This window comes from Pezoporus occidentalis, unplaced genomic scaffold, assembly GCF_034315485.1.
Source record: "Pezoporus occidentalis ecotype Australia unplaced genomic scaffold, CSIRO_AGI_Poc_V1 ctg47, whole genome shotgun sequence".
NCBI classification, from domain to species: domain Eukaryota; kingdom Metazoa; phylum Chordata; class Aves; order Psittaciformes; family Psittacidae; genus Pezoporus; species Pezoporus occidentalis.
Window position 1 is genome coordinate 291,681 of NW_026915802.1, and position 20,293 is coordinate 311,973.

Here is a 20,293-nt window from a genome sequence, read left to right on the forward strand (position 1 = left end):
GACAAAGCACTGGAGAAAGAAATGTTTATTTAACATGTGGAGCTAAACCCAGATCTACTTAAAATTAATCTATGCATCTGTCCAGCCAAGAAAGGGACCAGGGGTTGTTTTATGCAGCTCAGTGGAAATCTCTGCACAACTTAGCTGGAGAGGCATACGTGTAATGATCGCTGAGCTTATATTTCATTCGTCCACTGAGTGCTCTGGGGACCAGCTGCTCTGTCTGGAAAGCAATGTTAAAGCTAGAGAGAATTGGGAAGAGCATCAGAAGCAATCAGGAGACTTGGAAAAAACACTGTGTGAGGAGCCAGATCTACAAGGCTGGGATTATCTGCCTTAGTGGGAACTTGACTAATACAGTAAAGAGCTGGAGAAGACAGAGCGTCAGGCAGTTTTTACCCTGCCCCTACCGCATGTGAAACTAAGAACTGATCAAAGAGTACTTACATGATGCATTGTGCTGAGAAACTGTAGCTCCGCTGTCACTGTTAGGCCAAGGTTTCAAGACCGCTAACGGGGCTGGATATCTATCTGATTACCAGGAGCACTGAGCGTGGCAATACACCGCCGTCGGTGATGAGCCAGTCTTTACCAGGTGTGCAGACTGCCCGCTGCCTCCGGCTCCTGGGCCAGGCCCCGGGCTGCCCCGAGGGGCCGGGAGAGGCGCCGACGGGCACAGGCTGCGTTCCATGTGTACAGCACCCGGGGCTGGCGCAGGGGTTAAAGGGACAGGCCCGGCGCAGGCCGAACCCGCGGGGCGATGCGGGCCGGCGGCGCTGCCGCTGAGGGTGGCGGTTGCTGGGGCGGGCTGTCTGCCGGAAGCACCGGCGGCGGCGGTGGCGGCGGCGGCGGATGGAGGTTGAGCCGGAGCGAGCGGAGGCGCCACGGCGGGGGCTTGTTGCCGGGGTGAGCGGGCCCGGGCCGCGGTGAGGCCGCTCTGCTGCCCGCGGTGTGAGCTGGCTGTTACTGGTCGCGGGGCGCGAGCGGCCACCCCAGGGCCGGGCCCCGGTCTCTCTGAGAAGGGGCCCGTAACCGCGGCCTGCTCGCATGAGAGCGCGGCAGAGGCGGGCTCAGCGCCGGCGGCTCCCACAGCGCAGCGGCGGAGGCGGGGAAACGGCATCGGCAGCTTGGGGGCAGAGCTGCCCGGGCTGCCCGTGGGCACCGCCGCGGGGCTGGGCGGTGGGACCATGCGGCAGGCAGGGCTGAGCAGCCCGCGCACCGGCCGCGGGCTGGGCTTGTCTGTGGGGTAACCATACCGCTGCAGGGCTTTAAGCACTACCCAGGGAAACGTGCCTGGTTTCACGCACAGCGTGGCGGAGGAGCTGCTGCTTGCGGTTTTCCCCGCTCTGAAGGGGCTTTTGTCAGTAACCATGTGCCCTTTGCTCCTTTGCGTTTCCTCCTGTGCTACAGGTACTAGAGATGGGCCGTCGGGCCCGGCAGGAGTTTTTTCCAGATGAAAATCCGATCAGGAAGAGTTCCCAGTCTGCTTCTCTTGGAGAGGTGGGTGGCCTGTCAGGAGAGCCTGACTGTAATCCTGCTGGTGTCTCCAGCGGACAGTTCTTCATTTCTCCTGAGATTCTTTCCCACTTGGTGTGCTCTGTCCCCCGAAGTTCATCTTTAGAGTTGGGAGCCATGTGACTGCCCTGTCCATTGGTGTTGCCCTCTGCATGAAGTGTGGTTTTCACAGAGGGTCATATCTGGGGCTACAGTTTCTCATGTGTGATCTGTGGAGAGTAGTATCAAACACGATTTAGGGCCTCTTCCTCCTGTACATGCGTATCTTCCATGGGTGTTAAAATATGAGCAGGCATATGATTTTGTGACATTTACCACTGTCTATGGTAGCAAGACAGAACAGAGGTAAGCAGATGCCTTATTTTTGCCATTTGCTTTTGCTAGAGCCAAGTGCAGTATCTGAGATGGTCAGTATCAAGATTGTTCCTCTGTGCACAGGCTGCAAAGGCCATGCTAGAAGCCAGCTTTGCCACATCTGAGACTTTGTCTTGTGGGTAATAACATGCAAACTCGGTTCCCACTTGGCTTTGGAGAAAAAGTTTTGCTCAGACTTTGTTCTGTCAGTACCTTTTCAAAAGGTAGAAGATGGTCTGGAGCCCCTCTTTCACAGGAGAGTGAGACAGCTCCCCCTCATACCTAGAAACGTGATATGTGAACCCTTTCCATTCACTTTCTTGCTTTGTGCTGCAGAATGGTGAAGTTCTACGTGAAAGTTTGCTCTCATGTTAGGACAGCTTCTCCAGAGATATCTCCTACTGGAAGCAGCACCTGTGGAGAAATGGATTTTGCTCCCTGATACCTTTAGATGGACAAAAGGGTCATCAGACTTGTACCTTATCGACAGTCGTATTTGTTTAAATGAGGTTGTCTTTAAATTACAGACCCACTTTGCCCTGCTGGCCACCCTGGCACTAACTGTGCTTCAGGCTACTGTGCTCAGAACCCTGGGACCTTCTGTCTTGGGAGTGGCTACTCCCTGGTCCTCTGTGCCGTTGCAAAACTCTCCAATTCCTGACTACTATTCAGTAGCAGTTGTGTCCCAGCCATCTGTGCCAAAGCAGTTTTGTGGGGGAATATCTCTTGGAGCCCCTGTGATGCTATTGAAAACACGCTGTTATGGCTTAGCTTACAATAATGCATCATAGGCTTAGCTTACAATAATACATCATAGAACAGTTGTGGGGTTTGGTTTTTGTTCTGGAGAAAGTATGGTGTTTTCTTTTGATAGGTGTAATGGAGAATCATCTCCCACCTATCTGTTCTCCCCTCTTTGGGTATGCTGTAGGAGTTCAGGAGGGATTCCATGAGGGAATTTGTAGAAGGCGTAATTTAAGAAATGGAAATAGCCATAGGCCCTGTAGGTAAAGAAAGTTTTAAAGAAACCAGCTGGTTTAAGTGGGTGTAATCGTTGGTTAGCCTCCAGATTAGGGTGGCTCACTGTCAGATTGTTCTCTTACTGGAACTGGCTGTCCTAATTCAAGGACTGATTCCCTGGTTAGAAAAAGCGCAGGGCTGACTGTAACTTACTGCAGTTGTTGCTTCATAGCCATTATAATAGCTTGTAAGAGATCATAAAGGCTCCAGTCCTTGGGCACCCCCGGAGAGGACTAAAAAATAGTTACAATCTTCAAAAGCAGTGAGCTTTTCAGCAGCAGAAGGGTGAGGCCTTCCACGCCTTACAAGATTCAAATATGTTATTACTAGATCTTAACCACAGGAAGAACTGTTTGTGTCAATAGTCTCCCTTCAGACAGTTCTTTGTTGCTAAATGTTTTTGTTAACTGCAAACCTTGGAGCTACTGCAGAAGAGACAAAATCCTCTATAAATAATCCTCAGCCTTTGCTCCAGAATTGGAGGCTTCTCCTACACGATCATATTTGATACCAAAGCGAGCATTTAATAGGACTAATATTGGTTTTTTCCTTCTCCTTACATTGGCAATCACCTTTTACTTTTCTGGAAGCTTGGCCTTGGCTTGCCATCAAGTGGTGGGTTCAGCTGTGATAATGGATGTCTCATTCAGTCATCTGGTCATCTTGAAACCTTTTCAAGGAACCTTCCCAAAAGAAATGCAAAATAAATAAAAAAAAAAAAAAAAAATTCTGGACCTGGCAGTAGTGGAAGAGGCCCCATGGAATTTATTTCAGCACAGGAGGTTTTATTCTTATTGCGGATTTTGAAGACCAAGGGGTTTGTCTTAAACCTTTGCTACATTCATACCTTCACGTGCAGTTTCGCAGTCAGGATGGTGATTCTGCCCACAGTAGTTCCAAAGTGTTAAAACTATTGTAAGATTTACCTTGACATTTTTTATTTTTTTTAATTCCTTGTCAATCCACCCAGCTCAAATTTCTGGTATGAACATACTGTTTGTGCTATTGTTCTGTTTTTTTTCATGACACTGAACAGTCCAGGAAGTGTTTTCCAGTCAGAGCAGCTTCCTTGAAGGAAGCAGAAAGTACCTGTCTATCCATGTTTCAATGTTTGAGCTTATTAAAAGGGAATTTACTTTGAGGGGTGAAAAACTCATTTAACATAATTAAAAAGATCTTTGTTTTGAAGTGAATAGGCAAATCATCTGACTTGGAGCATAGGTCTTATCTGATTACTGCTGCTCTCTCCTTGACCTGGACTCTGTATTCCCAAAAGAGATTCTAATCAATGGTACATCTTCTCAGCTGTGTGTCTTTTCTCATGCAAGTGTTGTTAAAACCTCCTTTCCTAGAGCATAACTGCAATCTCGTGTGCCTTGTAGCCCAACGCACTTTCCTCCGAGGTCCATGAAAACAGTACAGTATCTTAGTAACTTTTCAGTGCCTGTTGTGTGTATACATCTCCCACAATAAGTCCCTGAACTACAGCGGTGTAGCTGTAATTATCAAATCTCTATTTGATAATTCCCATTCTTGTGTGGAAGTATCTGAATCCTCTTCAGATTCAGACCTCTAGCTCCTTAAGGTGCTCAGTAAGGGTCGCAACGCTCTGAGTCTGCCATCTGAGATGCAGAGGATTCCTGCCTTTGCCGAAGTACAAGTACTGACAAACAACACTGCAGCTATGTGTTATTTCATGAGGCAAGCAGGAACATGATTATTTGGTGGAATTGGTGCAGTCATCATCCTCCTGCAGCAAATGCTGAACATGTTCCTGGCCTTTAGAGCTCCTTGGCAAATCAGCAGCACTTCTTGGGCACCCAGGGGAATATGCTGTAAATGGGAATTCCTAGAGATAAATCTGCTTGCTACATGCCAGAACTCCGCATTTCAAACATTCATTTTCAGAGGGGTAATTTTTCCACTGGGAGGCCTTTCCCATCCCCTGGCTTGATGTGTTACTTTTTACTCATCTTGATGCTATCAAGTTTCTGACAAAATGGGACATACTCAAGCTGGGCATGTTGTTTGTATAATGTGAGGGGCAATTCATATAATGAGATCTGTTGAAGATCTTTGCTGTCCCATCCTACCAGGACTCCTGGACACTTTTTGTAGAATAAAAGTCAAACCTCTTTCCTGGCTCTAACATCACTGCATATGACATCCTGAATGCTGGCTTGAGGACATCTGCCAAAAAGCTGGCCAGGTTTGGAGCTCTTGAGGAGATTGATTTGGAAAGCTGAGTGGAAAAGCCTTTTCTGTAAAGATGTTTCAGCAAATTTTTCCTTTTCTGTGTCACAGCAAGAGGGAACTGTTTGATGTTCCATAAAAAGTCAGTATGCAAAAATATTGTAATATTATCCTGCTTCCATAGGCTGTTTTCTCTTTAGACTAGAGAAACAGGACTCCCCTGCAATCTTGTTCAAGACTCCCTGCTTTCTGCCTCTTGCAATCTCAATATGAAGTTGTCAGTGTCTGTCTGGCAGCACTTTGTAGATCCTTTGAGTGGAGACTGCTTCAGTAGGCAGTATGTCAGCCTAAAGGTTGAGGGTTTTCCAGGCTATGTTGAGAATATCTCCACACAGGTAGGGCAGGATCAGTTTCACTTTTTATTGGGGTTTACTCCGTAATCATCTAAGTTCCCTGCTGGTTATCTTCCCTGTGTTTCACCACAGCCTGGGGAAAGGCTCTGTGCTTTCACTTCTGAAAATATGTTCTCTTGTTGGCCTACTTAATATTTGTAAGCTTGCCTATGTACTTGTGGTCCTTGGGTGATACTGAAAAGCATTTTTGTGCTGTACAAAATACCTTACGATAGATTAATGTAGGCAGACAAAAGCTGGGGCCACCTCCACTGCATATTGGAAGAAAGTTCCCACAGGTGAATTTTGCAAACCAGTGATTCGGACTTCCACCATCCAGCTTACAAACACTCTAGCAGTGATTCTGTAGACTGACATCCAGGCATCATTTAAATAGGACTCAGTTATCTAACCCAAGAGAACAGCTACAAATCAATTGCTCAGGTGAAATTAATGTGGAAAATAGCTCAAAAAAGTGGTTATTTAAATGTTTTTCCAAAGTGTGTTGTCTAGCTGGATTTCTTTCCGTGCTAGTGCAGTCCTGTACCACTTGGGCTCCCTACATCTAGAGAAGCTTGGGTCAAGTTGGGCCCTGCAGAAGCCTTTCTTCTCTCATGTGGGAACAAGTGGGTCTCTGGCTGACGGATACACCCTTCGAACAGATTTTACCAGTTCGGCAAATCTGATTTCATTTATGCTGCTCACTGATACGGACAGTCTGTACCCGAGCTGCCTCAACGTGCATGTAGCCTCCCTCTGCTCCTCGTGGTATGACCATAAGATCAGATGACAGCACAGACATTAAGCGGACTCAGATACCAAACCAGGTATATGTAATTTGTTAATCACACGGTTTCCCTGTTCCACAGGAGAGATGATGCACTCCAGAAGAGAAGTCAGGTGGGTTAGTGTAGTGTTTCTAGCCATCCTGCGTGTACTCCTGGTGCAGGGTCATGGGATACCCTAGATTGTCTCCCTGCGTGATTCTGAACACTGTCATTTCTAGGATAGTATAGAGATTACCAGGTTCTTAATTGCTTCCTTGCATGTGGTGCCTAGCAAGTGGTTATCACTACTGCTGGTGTTGGCAGTCTGCTCCTCAGAAAGACAAGCTGCTTTCCTTGAATTACTCATCTACCCCATCAACAAAGCTATTCCCTTACACTATAGGGTTAGCTAAAGTTCATCTACTAAAGCTAACACTGTTGTCAGCTATGCCTGTCTTATGCTGACTGCCACAGCTTCTGCTTCCAGTGGAGGATCTAAGGTTGCCTTGAGAAACAGTAGCTTCTGGAAAACAGGCTGAAGCCTGCTACAGTATATAACACCTATTATGACCAGTCCAGCATAATTTCTGGTCTCTGTCATGATTGCAGAGCCTATCCATAGAAATTTTTCTAGTGTCCTACGCACCTGAATAATTTGGGGTTTTTCATGCTATGGGGCGATATAACTAAGTCTGTTTTCCCTCTCATTTGGTTGGTTGTAGTGTGCTTTTCAAGGACTGACTGCTGGTAGACTTCCCTGCCACTGCAGTCAGCCCTGCTTTGTTTTGTATTGAAATTGGTATATGCATAAATGACCGTGGATATAAAAACCTTACAATGGTGGGATCAACTTTGTACTTTGTTCAGGTGGGTTAGGTTGCAAAGCATGTACTGCAGGACAGTATTGTGTACAGTTCTGGTGTCCTCAACATAAAAAGGACATGGAACTGTTGGAACAAGTCCAGAGGAGGGCCATGAGGATGATCAGGGGACTGGAGCACCTCCCATATGAAGATAGGCTGAGAAAGCTGGGGCTGTTCAGCCTGGAGAAGAGAAGGCTGCGTGGAGACCTCATAGCAGCCTTCCAGTGTCTGAAGGGGGGCTACAGGGATGCTGGGGATGGACTCTTCATTAGGGACTGTAGTGATAGGACAAGGGGTAACGGGTTAAAACTTAAACAAGGCAAGTTTAGATTGGATATAAGGAAGAAATTCTTTACTGCTAGGGTGGTGAGGCACTGGAATGGGTTGCCCAGGGAAGTTGTGAATGCTCCATCCCTGGCCAGTGTTCAAGGCCAGGTTGGACAAAGCCTTGGGTAATATGGTTTAGTGTGAGCTGTCCCTGCCCATGGCAGGGGGGTTGGAACTAGATGACCTTAAGGTCCTTTCCAACCCTAACTATTTTATGATTCTATGACAGCCATTCATACCAATCTTCGAGCTATTTTGTGCAGGCTTCTGTAGTTCTAACTTCTTTCTCTCTTTTTCCCTTCCTGATCCTTTTAGGATGAAGACTCTGAAGAAAAGGTTGACCATGTAAGACTAGAGGTTTTCTAGGTAGATCCTGGCTCCTCTGAAGGGGATTAGTAGGACTCGTCTATTCATGTGTCTGGAGATTACCTTAAGAGGGGACTCTTGTATTGGAGAATAAGACAAAGAATAAGACACTGCGTCAGACACAGTGCCTTTCCTGCACCCTTTGTTCCAATTGCTGACATCTGTTATCTTTGGAACAGCTGTTCTTACCAGCTACTGCATCTTGTTCTGAGGTCACAGATATATACTTGGCCATTGTAATGATAACTATTTTCATTTAAAAATCAGGGCAACAATTAACTAACAGAGTACAAAACCTTACTGAGTCTAGATTTGCTGTCCAGTAGCGTCAGCTTGCTCATACAAATGAAAATTTGTCTTCAGGGATTATGAAGTCTTGCTGGTTCCCCAGAGGAGGAGGCCACCCAGTAGTAACAAGGATGTGTGCCTTTGTATCTTCTTAATCTTTCCTTTTTTTTTTTTTCCACTGGAATGCTAATATCTGTGGTTAAAAGGATGGCATAGTGCTTCTTACCAGGCTCCTGTTACACAGAGAAAAGGAAGATACATGCTCTTTCTTACCCTGCAGCAAAGCTGAAATACATCTTGGCATTCATTTGGCATTAGAAGCCAGGGTGGTGCCATTCAGAACAACCTGAGAACAAGCATGTGTTTCTGTTAAAAATCTTTGGACCAGTTGTCTTGCACTGTTGCTGACCGTGGAATTGGTGTTGTCCAGTTTTTCTGGGCTAGAGTTGCTGTCTGTGTATATTAGACGATTAAAGCATCCTCTCCCTTACTCTTAATTCCTTTTGTTGAAGCACCAGCCAATACTGGTAGCATAGTAGATTCATTTGTGAAATTTAAAGCCCTGAAAAGAAACACGTATCACCCATCTCATTAATTCTGGCCTCAGAAGAGTATGCTCATCACAAGGAGTTAAGACTATTCAGATTAGCTCAGTTTTCTCTTGGTAGTGCTAGAGATGATATTGTAGGAGAGATCCACTGGGTTTATTTGTCAGTGATGGATAGTTAAAGACTATGCCCAGAGCACTTTTCCATTTATCGGGTAAAGAGGCCTTCCACTGATGGGTATAGTTTTGGGGACTGGTTATCCAATAGAAATTTTTCCTGATAATTGATCTAAACCCACCCCCACCCCCCTGAACCAGTCCTTACAGTCATTTCACTGGAACTAATTCCACCTCCATACAGTGCCCTAAATCATTGATTCCCAAGGTCTGCTGTACTAAATGGTGGCTGGTCACATGCCACAGGCATCTTCTTGCTCCTGGCTGCTAAATTGCATTAAAACAACTAAACCAATGTGACTCTTCCACATGAGCAATTATTGTTGCTTCAGGGATGTTACACAATGGTGCCTGGCAAGGAGATTTTTCCTTGGTATGAAGTGATCCCTGCTTTGAAACCCCTCTTGTCTGGATAATTCCTGCACCCGTATTCAGGCTTATGCTCATGGTCTCACTTTATAGTGTTTTTGCATTTTTTAATGCCTGTGAAGGGTAACAAAATGGTTAACTGAGTGTTCAGAAATCTTACTGATCAGTAAGCTTTTTATAACTTAAAATACTATATGCTTACAAACTTCTGTTAGTTGTATTGTCTTTTCCAAACCAGTTATTAGTGGAACTTTACATTATAAAGTGTGATCCAAAACTTGCTGCAGTATATCCCTCCTTTAGTCATTGCCTGGCCAAGCCGAAATACTTGGCTTCTTGAATCATTTGTCCAAAGTTGGCCCTTTTGTCCCCCTGATGGCTCATGTAACCCTTCTCTGAACTCCCTTTGGGCTGCGCGGAGTGTTACAGTCTGAACTCTTCATGGATTTGGTCCCTTTCCTCTTGCTGTGCTGACGATATTCTGTGGCTGCCTGAATACCAGCAAACAGCCCCATCTGGACTTTTGATGTGAACGTACCTGCTTAAGTCCTGCCCTCCAGCCATTGCCTGCTTGGAGACTGGCAGCCCACTCATTTTGGATCTGAACTTTTGCCAGGTGAATCACTCATTTGGCTGCACCTTCCAAGGCTGCCTGGGACATGTAGCCAAAAGGCTTTAAGGCTGATCAGTGGTATAATAAGGGGTGTATCCTAATATCTCAGTTAATTTGCAGAGGCAGAATAGGCAGGAGTAGTATGAACATGGCTGTGAGCCAGAATTTTGCTGGATACTCTTCCTGGCTTTGCCACGGATTTGCTCTGGGGCCTTGGAGAAGTCCCTCCTCTATTTTTCTTTAATCCCTGTCTGAAAGGAGGACTAGAGCTTTATGCATAAGAACTGTGGGGATTCCCTAAACACAGATCCACAGGGGGCTTTTGATCCCTTACACTCGTAGCAAAATCCGGAGTCTGTATTAGGTGCCTGTGTAGTGTGTGGACAATCTCAGGATGGGTCTGGGGATCTATTAGGGTGATAAAAAGTGGCTGGGAACTGGAGTGTGTCTGAAACCCTGGCCTTCCATGGAGATCTGCCCCATTCTGAGAGCTCTGGGAGCGCATGTCCCTCTGCTAGCAGTGAGTGATCCTGATCCCTGTTGTGTGTTTGGTTGCCTTCAGCAGTGGAGCAAGGTTTTTCTTTGCATTCGGGGACTTCCAGGGATGGAGGTGTTCATTTGGATGTTGAAGCCACATGCTTTATACATAAAGATTAAACAGTCCATCTCCTTTCCGAGCTGCAAGATACCGGTTTTATTGTCCTTTTCCTCCTACTGGGAGATGTATCAACTAATGTTTATACCACATCCCTGGAGAATATTATATGTAATGACAAAGCTATGAGCTGTTCTGGGTCAGAGAAGGCGCTCAGTCCTTTCTTCTGAAGCCGCTTTGCTTTGCAAATGGAACTGAAAGAACTTTGGGGCTGCAGGGAAGGACTTTCTGACTGAAGCAAAACAACATTTGAGGTGGAAGACATCTGTTCCAGTCCTGATGAATCTAGCCGGTGCCTTGTTCTGTAGTTGTGCTTTGGTCCTTCATGGACTGAAGTAGTGAGAGCACCTGATTTGTGACTGATAGGTGAATGCAGACCTCTGTGGCTCTGTATCACTCAAAAGATTGAGTGACAACATGCTTTAAGGCAACAGCTGGAAAGAAGATTTGATGGTCTGACCTTTTCAGAGCTAGCACCCAAGTCCTTCTGTAGTTCTAGTTCCCAGTACTTTTAAAACAATTTTGGTGGGAAAATGGGAAGATGCTTTTTAGGTTAAGACATGTCAGGAACAATTGTTTTCAATGGAATGTTTGTTGGAAGAACTATACAAAAAATGTAAGAACCTAAAGTATGAAGCCAACTGTGGGCTTAAATTGCTGGGTTGCCCAGTTCACTGGGGTTGCTTGAGTGAGTGTATTTGCATCCTAAAATATAGCACAGAAGGATGCAGAGACCCCCTGGTGAGAAGCAACCTGCACTCTGCCTGGGGAGATACCAGTTTGGTTACCATAAGTACCTTAAGCTAGATTGTTTCCAGACTCAAGCTGACTCACATGGATCCTGTTTGCAGGTGTGTCTGCACCTGTGGTGTAGACATGGCCTGGGGCTTGATATGATCAGCACCTTTAATCAAACTGGTATTTTCCTGACCCAGTTCTTACCCTCACACAGTGGTTGGCACCCAGCTCCACACTCTCATTCCATTGTCTGGTCTGGTTTGGATCTGCAGAGCAGCCACCCTCCAAGTACTCTTCCCCACGTCCCTGGAAACTTAGGAATATGAGACTGAGGAGCCCAGCACTGGCTACACTCAGCTGGGTGCTTTCCTGGGGACCTTATTTGTGTAAAAATAATCACAGTCATTTAGGCACTGTCCAGCCACTCTAGTTCAGAGAGTTCATGACTGAAAAAGTCATGTGTAATTGTAATTAAGAATTGTAAAATAGCCATTTTTGTATTTACAGCTTACATTGCAGTAAGATCTAGAGAGCGTTGGTGCATGATTAGGAAAAAAATTTCCTATTCCCGAAGACCTTATGGTCTGACAGAGTTGTTTTTCTCTAGTGTCCTGTTCTCCCCTGTGATCTTCAATTTGTAGAAGAGCCCTCACCAGGGGCATTTTGTATACTGCACATTGCCAGGGTTTTGCCTTCTTAGGCATACAATTTGGAGTGGAGTAGATAGCTCTTGAAGCAACTGGAATCTCCAAGAACCTGGGAGGGCTCTCGTGAGGCAGAATTTCCTGTAGCTGTTGCACATTGTGAATGCCCTCCCTTTTGCATGCTTGTCCTGGGCTGAGCTGAATTTCTCCCTCCATATCCCAGAGTTTCTGTCAGCTGTTTGGATTCTTGCATTCTGCAAATAAACACCCACCGCCAAAGGGACCCAGCATCCAAGAAAGCATCGGCTTTTTTACCTGCTTCCATTTTACAGGGATTGTTTCTTTTTCCCCAGCGGTCTTTGGTTGCTTGTAGAAACGCTGGACTCCCAGCCTGTTCCTGGGGACCGCTTAGCTGGAAGGTGGCCAGATTCTCCAGGAGGAATCTCAAAAATGCAGCTGAACTTTTGTTCCCTAATTAGGCCAACTTCCCTAGTGTGAGCCCCAGCACTGCATGGCCTGGAGATCCCCAAGGTCTTGCACTGCCTCTACTCCTGTGCACCCTGAGTGGCCGGCCAGCAGGGCAGTTATTTTCAGCTTTCTGAGCTTATCTGCTAGCCTTTTGATGGCATCTACTGAAACAGCACTTCTAGTCAGACATGTTTCCCAGCCTTTCTAGTCATATCCTTCCTGCTTGGCTACTTTGATGTGGATTAGAGACAATCCCATTGAAAATAATACTATTCAAAGCTTTTCCATACATTTATGCCATGCTTTGAGTGCTCCTGGATCCACCTGAAGGCAACAAAAGAACTGTAGGAGTGGTGGAGATGGATGTGGGAACATGTCTGACAGTATGTAGCACAGGGTAACAGCAAACTGAGAGATGCTTAGGAATACTGGAGGGGCATCTCCCTCTTAACTATGGGTTGTGAGGGCATTCTACCTTGGTAACTCCTTGCTCAGAGAATCAGATTATTGCTTCTTCACTGTTCTGATGCAGTAACTCCTGAGACAGGTTAAGCCAAATGCTGCAGTATGACAGCTTTCATAGCTGCCCATGTAAGCTGACTAGCTAGCTGACCATTATTTTAGGGAAAAAATTCCTAATAGCTGCTTAACAATATGAGCTGCACCATTACATGCTATGATAGAGAATATTTGAAGCCCCCCAAGAACTTTCTCTGTCTCAATAGCACTTTCCCTAGTAAAGACAGGTCAGTGACCATGAAGGACAGTTTGGGGATGAAATGGAAATCCATTTTTTTCTGCTAGGCATTTAAGACATTCAGAAGTCATCGGAGGGTATTTATTAAAATGAGATATACTACTTTAAACTGTCTGTGGACATAATGAACAGGGCTAGCAGAGACGGGTTGTTCTTTGCAAAAAGCCAAGGCTTGCATAGATCTTTAATTGATCCCTTTTTGACATCATATATTCTCTGAAATCAGTATAGACTGTGTTATGTGGCTGCTTGGAAGCAGTAGGGCTGTTTGACTTACAGCTCCTTAATTGACAGCAGTCAGAACTAGTCCATCAGGCCTGGTTTTGGGGATTTGTGTTTCCTCAGTCAGGAGAGTCTCAGGCAGCTGTCTGGAGAAGAGGAAATTTGAGACTGGCCATACTTCTTTCTTTCTGCACCATGGTCAATATTGGATAAAAACAAGGCACCTACATACTGTATAAAATCTCACAGTGTTTGTGTATTGGGCAGAACGTAGATCCCACACATTTTAGAAGATGTATTACATGACAGAAAAATTGTGTGTCCTCTGTTGCATGCTGCAATGTCATTTGAGTCCCTGCTTCCCTGTACAGAGAGCTCACTGTTTCAAAGGAGTTGTCATGTTGATGAAGGTAAATTAATCCATATTTCCAGACCCACCTGAGAATCTGAGTGACCCAACATGTCTGTAATCTGTGTTGTAGTAGGTCCTAAAAGAAACTTTGCTGGATCTTGAGGATCCAAAGACACACAGGGTAGTTGCTTCCATGAGGAAAGCAACATCCAACTAGCACCTTCAGAACTGCAGACATGATCTGACAAGTAGCCTGGAAATTTCTGCCTTAATGGGGAAGCCAAATTAGAATTCTACATCTGTCTGATAAGAAAGGGCCTGACTACAGATAAAGAAGAACATAGAGTTTCTACTTTAATGCAGGAGCGATGGAATTCAGGCCAGTCATTCTTCAAAGGGAGAGATAAAATTCTGATTATAGTGGTAGTATGAAAGTGTTGGTAGGAAGGTGGCCTGAGAAATCCTGGCAAAGTGCCATCACAAAAATGGTGAACTGGATTTCTGAGGGAAAAAAAAAAAAGAAAAAAAACAAACTAAAAAGCTGATCATGGCAGTGTTCCTTGAAAACGAGACTATCTGCAGAAACTAAGGTAGAAGAAACCTTCTGGAGGTGAATAACTGACAAAGCTTAAGTGGGAAAGCAAACCACAGCAAGTGGTTAGTTAATGTGAAACAGACTGAGCAGCATGATCTGAGAGAGAACACTGTTGTCAGGAGGTGGTGGAATCTCTGTGTTTTGAACACCAACATGTTTTGGTGGACAGTTCAGCTTTTGCATTTGGGAACATACATAAAAATCTTGCCCAAATAATACGTAAGTACCAACAAGTTCTGATCATTTAAAGCCCCCAGTCTTTCACCAAAAAGGTATGTTCAGGAGCACATTTGCTCCATTATGGAAGAACAGTGTACTCTTTCTGCTCTGCTCTCTCTGGGGTTGACATTCTTCCCACTTTTTGCCTCAAGCTCTTGCTTGCAACTTCAATGTCCCTAACTGTCACCACGTTATGACAATGTATGACATTGCATTCTCAATTGTAAATTATGCTGAGGTTTTGGAAATGTTAAAAGTATATGAAGGTAGGTGTATTTACTTGACAAAAGTGCATGTGGCATGTGACCTTATTATGGCACTTTCCAGGCAACTAACAAAGAAAAGCTATTTATCCTTGACGGTTAACATTGTCTTTCCTGTTGCTTGTGCTCCTGTAGACAGTTCAAAAAGAATTACCTGATTTATTGCAAGAGACCTGTAGGTATATGTGAGGTGTTTGTCAGGGTCTGACAGACATTCAGGCTTTCCTGGTGTGTATGATCATAGAACCACAGAATAGTTAGGGTTGGAAAGGGCCTTAAGATCATCTAGTTCCAACCCCTCTGTCATGGGCAGGGACACCTCACACTAGACCATGTCGCCCAAGGCTCTGTCCAACCTGGCCTTTAAACACTGCCAGGGACAGAGCATTTACCACTCTCTGGGCAACCCATTCCAGTGCCTCACCATCCTCACAGTAAAAAACTTCCCTATATCCAATCTAAACTTCCCCTGTTTAAGTTTTAACTCATTGCCCTTTGTCCTATTGCTGCAGTCCCTGAGGCAGAGTCCCTCTCCAGCATCCTTGTGGGCTCCCTTAGATACTGGAAGGCTGCTATGAGGTCTTCATGCAGCCTTCTCCAGGCTGAACAGCCCAGACTTTCTCAGCCTGTCTTCATACAGGAGATGCTCCAGCCCCTGATCGTCCTTGTGGTCCTCCTCTGGACTTGCTTCAGCATGTCCATGTCCTTCTTATGTTGAGGACACCAGAACTGCACACAGTGCTCCAGGTGGGGTCTCACGAGAGATCAGTGCGAATACATAACATTGGCAAGACTTTATAATCGAACCCCTAGATGGCATGAAGTCATCCCCTGTGCAAAGACTGAGGCGGTCATTCTCATCCTCTATGTGGAGTGTCCCACTTGTATCTTTGATCTGAAGGCTAGTTTTGGTGATGAGGGAATTAAATTGCAGGTGCATTGGAACGCCCTGGAGATGTGTCTTCCCTCAGCTTTACGGCCCAGGTGCTTTGGTGACATTTGTTAATTCCATGCACCTTTGTAAGGAGTTACGAGGCTGGGTTGGGAACATGGCCGGCTGGCTATCAGAGGGATGCTGTAAGGGGAAAGGGGTTGTTTGCATGCATGGGAAGGATCCATGTGTGAGGGAATGTGTTTTTTGAGGTTGGGGTGTGTGTGATGGGAATAGGGATGTTTATGTGGGCATGCATGCCCATATGTGGTGTATTTTTCCGCCTTTTCCTGGGCTCTGGGTGTGTCCAGATGAACTGAATTCAAAATACTCCTTTTTTGGCACTGTAGTCTCTTCTCTGGTTTGGCATCTTAAGAATCTGGGGGAATCATTTAAAGATCAGAAAACTCCATTCAGTTGGGCCCCTGAAGGCTTCACATTCTGTGACATGGTCATTCCAGTCGACTGAGCTCTGTCCCCTGCGGATGAGCCCATATAAGGAGGCTGTTTCCTGTGTTTCACGCTCCCTGCCTGTCCCTCTGCCCTCCTGTGCTCCCTTTGCTGAAGAAAGCTGGTATTTTGGGACTGCAGCTCCTGCCTCATTCCTGCTCCCTGTTTATTTTTGGAGGATGACTATTTTTGCTCCTGTCAGGGAGCTATGCAGGGTCATGCCCCGTCCCTGCAGCAGGCAGTGGCTGCCCCTGGCAGGGTCTCTTCATTTCCCACACTTGCAAACAATGCTTCTGCTTCAAGAAATAAACACGGGAGACCCCTACCATCAGGGGTTAGCTCAACTCCTTCCTCATTTGTGGCAAGGGGTAATTTGGCTTTGTCTCAGGGTTGACCCCCCCATACATGCAAGGTCCTGTCTGTCAAGTCAAAAATCCTCAGGAGTGACCCAGTTCATTCCCTTAATAAAAGCTGTGGGAGCCACTGTCCCCCCATCATTGCTCCAACTTAGACTCCTTTTCAGTTATCATTTTTTCTCTGTTTTGGGACATCTTTTACGCATCATCCTTTCTCATGATGCTCCCTTCACACGCCCCTGCAGCCCATCTTGCCACAATCGGCACCACAACTGGGAGCTGTATAAACAGAAATTCATCCATTGGCTTCACCATGCCTCCTTTCACCACTGCCTGTTGTGCAAAGCACTGAAGGCACTGCTGGATGAGGTGCTTCAGGCAGGAGGAACAGAGCCCAGAACTGCAGAAGGAATAGGCTGCTCCCACACGGTGGGAATTCATAGCCCTGTTCTTTGAAAACTCCCATCGTAACCCCCAGGCTTGCCACACGGCAGAGTGCCACACGAGACAATGCAAGATGATAGCAGGGAGTGCCTTTAAGCTCCAGATGAACTTCCCCTTTAGCATTTCAGTGGTGGCAGTGCTGGGTTTCATCTCAACGAACTTTAGAGGTATTTGGTATGGCTGGCTGTGTCTGCACTTCAGCTATCCTCTTCTTCTAGGCAGTGGACAAAAGCAGACACTTTTTAGGAACAATTCCCAGTCTAAAGCAAGATGTCTAAAATGTGCTGACTTGTACCCTAGGAAAGATGTAACGTGATACCTCCCACTGAAATGTGGGCAGCAGTTCCTAGTAGCCATATTTAACCAGTAGAACACCTCATCTGTGGATCAGTCTGCTGCTGTACTGTGTGTTCTGGACAAGTTAAAGATACATAGATGAGAAACTTGTCAAGGTACTGATTAGAGTAGTATATCTTCTGTTTACCTGGACACCTACACCCCTGTTCTGTAATATTTGTCTTCCTTTTATTTTATGAATAGACAGCATTTTAAACACTACCGCTCCAGCCATTATTTGGTAAAGTTTTACATTAATATATGTGGACCTGGTGTCTCAGTCAGCTTCACTTTGCCTAGACTGGAGCTGGCTCTAATGTGTCTCTTCTCTCTTTTAAAGGGTCCACCACCTAAACCCCCACGCCGGCAAGGAGGCTGGGCAGATGATGCTGTACTGGCAACTACCAAGTAAGTCCTCATGTTTTTCCTTACTAAGAGGAGCTTAGGCAAGGATTAAGTGAACATCACTAGTTGGGATTTGCTGTTACAGGCATTGGAGCAGTTTTTCTGGATGTTGTAGGTGGCGCGTGTCTCTCCTTCAGACCATTTGAGGTACTGCTCTTTCTTGTGTCTGCTGGCTAATGCTCTTTATAAATTGGCCTGGCTGGGCCACTGTGTACATGTCACTGTCTGCCAGAGGCAGTGTATTCCTTACCCGGTATAGTAACTGAAAGGAGTCAAGAACATAATAAGCATGTTAAATGTAGGAGCGGGGAGGGGGGATTTGACTGGTTGTGCCCTTTCCAGGAGAGTGACACATGACAGTGCCCCACTGACAAGAATGCAATGAGCAGTTCAGGATTCAATGATCAGCCTTGACAGTAAAGGTGAAATTTGTCGATGTTTGTGTGTGCATGGGGTTATGGTATAATGGAAATGGATGGAAATGGTCAACGACAAGAGATAGGAAGAAAAAAGTGTACAAATTGTAGAGTGTAGATTGAGAATCCTGGTGCTTATGAAGGACACCTAAGGGAAAGGAAATATATGTATGTGGTAATAGAATGGGTATGAAAACTGAAGGACAGTTCAGACTGGGAGATGACTTGGTTTCAAACTATTTGCTATTTTTCAAGCTATAAAGTTGTGCTGGTGTTGTATTTCTTATTCGCAGAGCTGAAGGGCTCAGTGGCAGAGTGGTGTGAGATTGCTTGTGTACGTTAAGGCCTATAATAAGAGTGTATATGCCTGACATATACTTTGGAGGCACTGATTTATGGAAAAAAAAATGTATTTTCTTTCCTGGAACCCTGAGAATGGGAGAGGACATCCAGAGGGGGTGAGAAGGGTGTTCTATATTCTGGGGCAGCCTTTCTGGAAAACAGTACCTTTCTGGGAAAATTATCATTCTGTCTCTGAAGAATAAATCAGCTGAAAATGTGAAGACTGGAGCAAAGGAATTAAAGTCTCGACCTGAACTCCTTCTGCTCCTCTCTAGCTTAACTCTGATAATGGTATTACTTTGCATAGGCTGGCTGAAGCTAGAAGTTACCATTGCAAAGATGCGCCCACCTCAGGGTTATAATAAAAATGCCACCAGTGATCCTGGTTCTTTGCAGGAGCAAGCAGAAGCTTTATGGAAATGTGACAGCAGAGAACAAGGGTGAATGACATTGTTTAGGAAAAATAATTGTTGTAATTGTTGGCTAGGTGAAGGTCTGGATTGGAGGTAATACGGTTATTAAGGGCCTGGAGGACAGTGCCTGATGTGCCCTGGAGGACAGTGTGCAGGTTCCTAATGCAACAGCAGTGTGACATGTGCTACTTTGAGATGTTTTCCATTGTTTGATATGAACCTCATGTGATATATTTAGAGCAGTAGCTATCAGTGGTGCTTGTCCACTGTCCCAATTGCATGGTTTACAGATATAGCAGGTGTATGGAGTAAATGCTCCTGTGAGGTTGGATTCAATTCAGTTGAAGAAGCAGAACAGGAAATAGAAGGCTGCAGACCTTTCTATCTGTGAGACCCTGCACAATGGTACATGAGTTGAAGATGTGCCCCTTGCTCAGTCATGCATATGATACCCATGTTGTATCTGGCAGTATTAGTTTTAATTTGTATTAAGGACTTTTATTGAATAGATTTTATGAAGGAGAGGTTTGTTCTGACTTCCTTTGGTCATGTGAGGTACAACTAGTTCCCCTGTCTTTTCTTTCCTTCAGCTGTGTGTTCTCCCCAGGGTGATCTCTCTCCTTGTCTCCCTTATAAAAGTGAGATGCTGGCCTGTAAGGCTGTCTTTGTGACATATCCCAGAGTAAAGCCTTCATGTGAAAAGTCTGAGTCATCGGCTGATGTCATACCAATGTTGCTGTAGCTTTGTTGTTTCTGTTTTCTCAGGCTCTGTCTCCCCACAGCTTTTCAACCAGTTTGACTCAGCTTGGAAGCCCATCAAGTTAACTTGCTTCAATTTCACTAATTGTAGATGTAGTTAGAATAACATGCTTCTATTGGTGTATCTGATGTAGGTATAAGAAGTTTTATGCCAGTGTAACTGAGCCTACACTTGGGAATTGTACTGCTTTAAGTCATTTCTTTTTTCAAAATGGACAATGTAAAAATTGTAAATTCTATTCCTTACGCTGTGCAGACACTTAAACTATTTTATACTATAGTTCAGAGTCTTACCAATGTGACATCATTTGAAAATGTTCTTTTTGTTTCCATTTGGCACATATTAGAGTAAAATTTAATTTGCAACCTGTTTTTCTGTTTTTCAATCTTTGCTGCTCCTTCTTAGTCCCTTCCCTGCCCAGCTCTTGTCATACCTAGGTAATCCTGCAAATACTCTCACCATCTTGCTGATTCCTTCCATCAGACTACTGCTTTCTCAGACTGTTGCAAGACAGGAAGAGGAGAAGTGCCCTTAAAGTTTTCCAACCTGCAGTTAGTTTTGAAATTAAATTGCACAGATGGTGTGCAAGTAAGATGCACTATTTTATCATGAGTTCCCATAGCATTTGCAAGTGTCAGGTATTTAAATTCCAGAAAATTAATAAAATGCTGCCTTTAGTGATAAGTTTTCAGAAGTTGAGCATGGAAAGATTACTTTGCTCTTCTGGTACCTCTGT

The 20,293-nt window shown here is 45.1% G+C and overlaps 1 protein-coding gene and 1 long non-coding RNA gene across 7 annotated transcripts in view; one reads left to right on the forward strand and one right to left on the reverse strand.

The window, feature by feature from the left end:
* Nucleotides 1-564, reverse strand: LOC134172734 (uncharacterized). The gene is made up of 2 exons (XR_009967987.1): nucleotides 448-564; nucleotides 1-242 (listed from the first exon to the last, which is right to left on the reverse strand). It is a non-coding gene; the product is annotated as an uncharacterized LOC134172734 (long non-coding RNA).
* A 161-nt stretch (nucleotides 565-725) lies between these two features.
* The window catches only part of IFT43 (intraflagellar transport 43), a 48,388-nt gene continuing 28,820 nt past the window's right edge, over nucleotides 726-20,293 (forward strand). For 2 of the 6 annotated variants that reach the window (XM_062636090.1, XM_062636092.1), the window contains exons 1-3: nucleotides 760-906; nucleotides 1,411-1,500; nucleotides 17,562-17,629. In XM_062636090.1, coding sequence (XP_062492074.1) covers nucleotides 853-906; nucleotides 1,411-1,500; nucleotides 17,562-17,629 — 212 coding nt within the window. In that variant the 5' untranslated portion in view covers nucleotides 760-852. Of the gene's footprint in view, nucleotides 907-1,410; nucleotides 1,501-7,746; nucleotides 7,777-17,561; nucleotides 17,630-20,293 lie in introns of all 6 variants that reach the window. The other 4 variants (XM_062636091.1, XM_062636089.1, XM_062636093.1 and 1 more) reach the window with 4 other exon arrangements.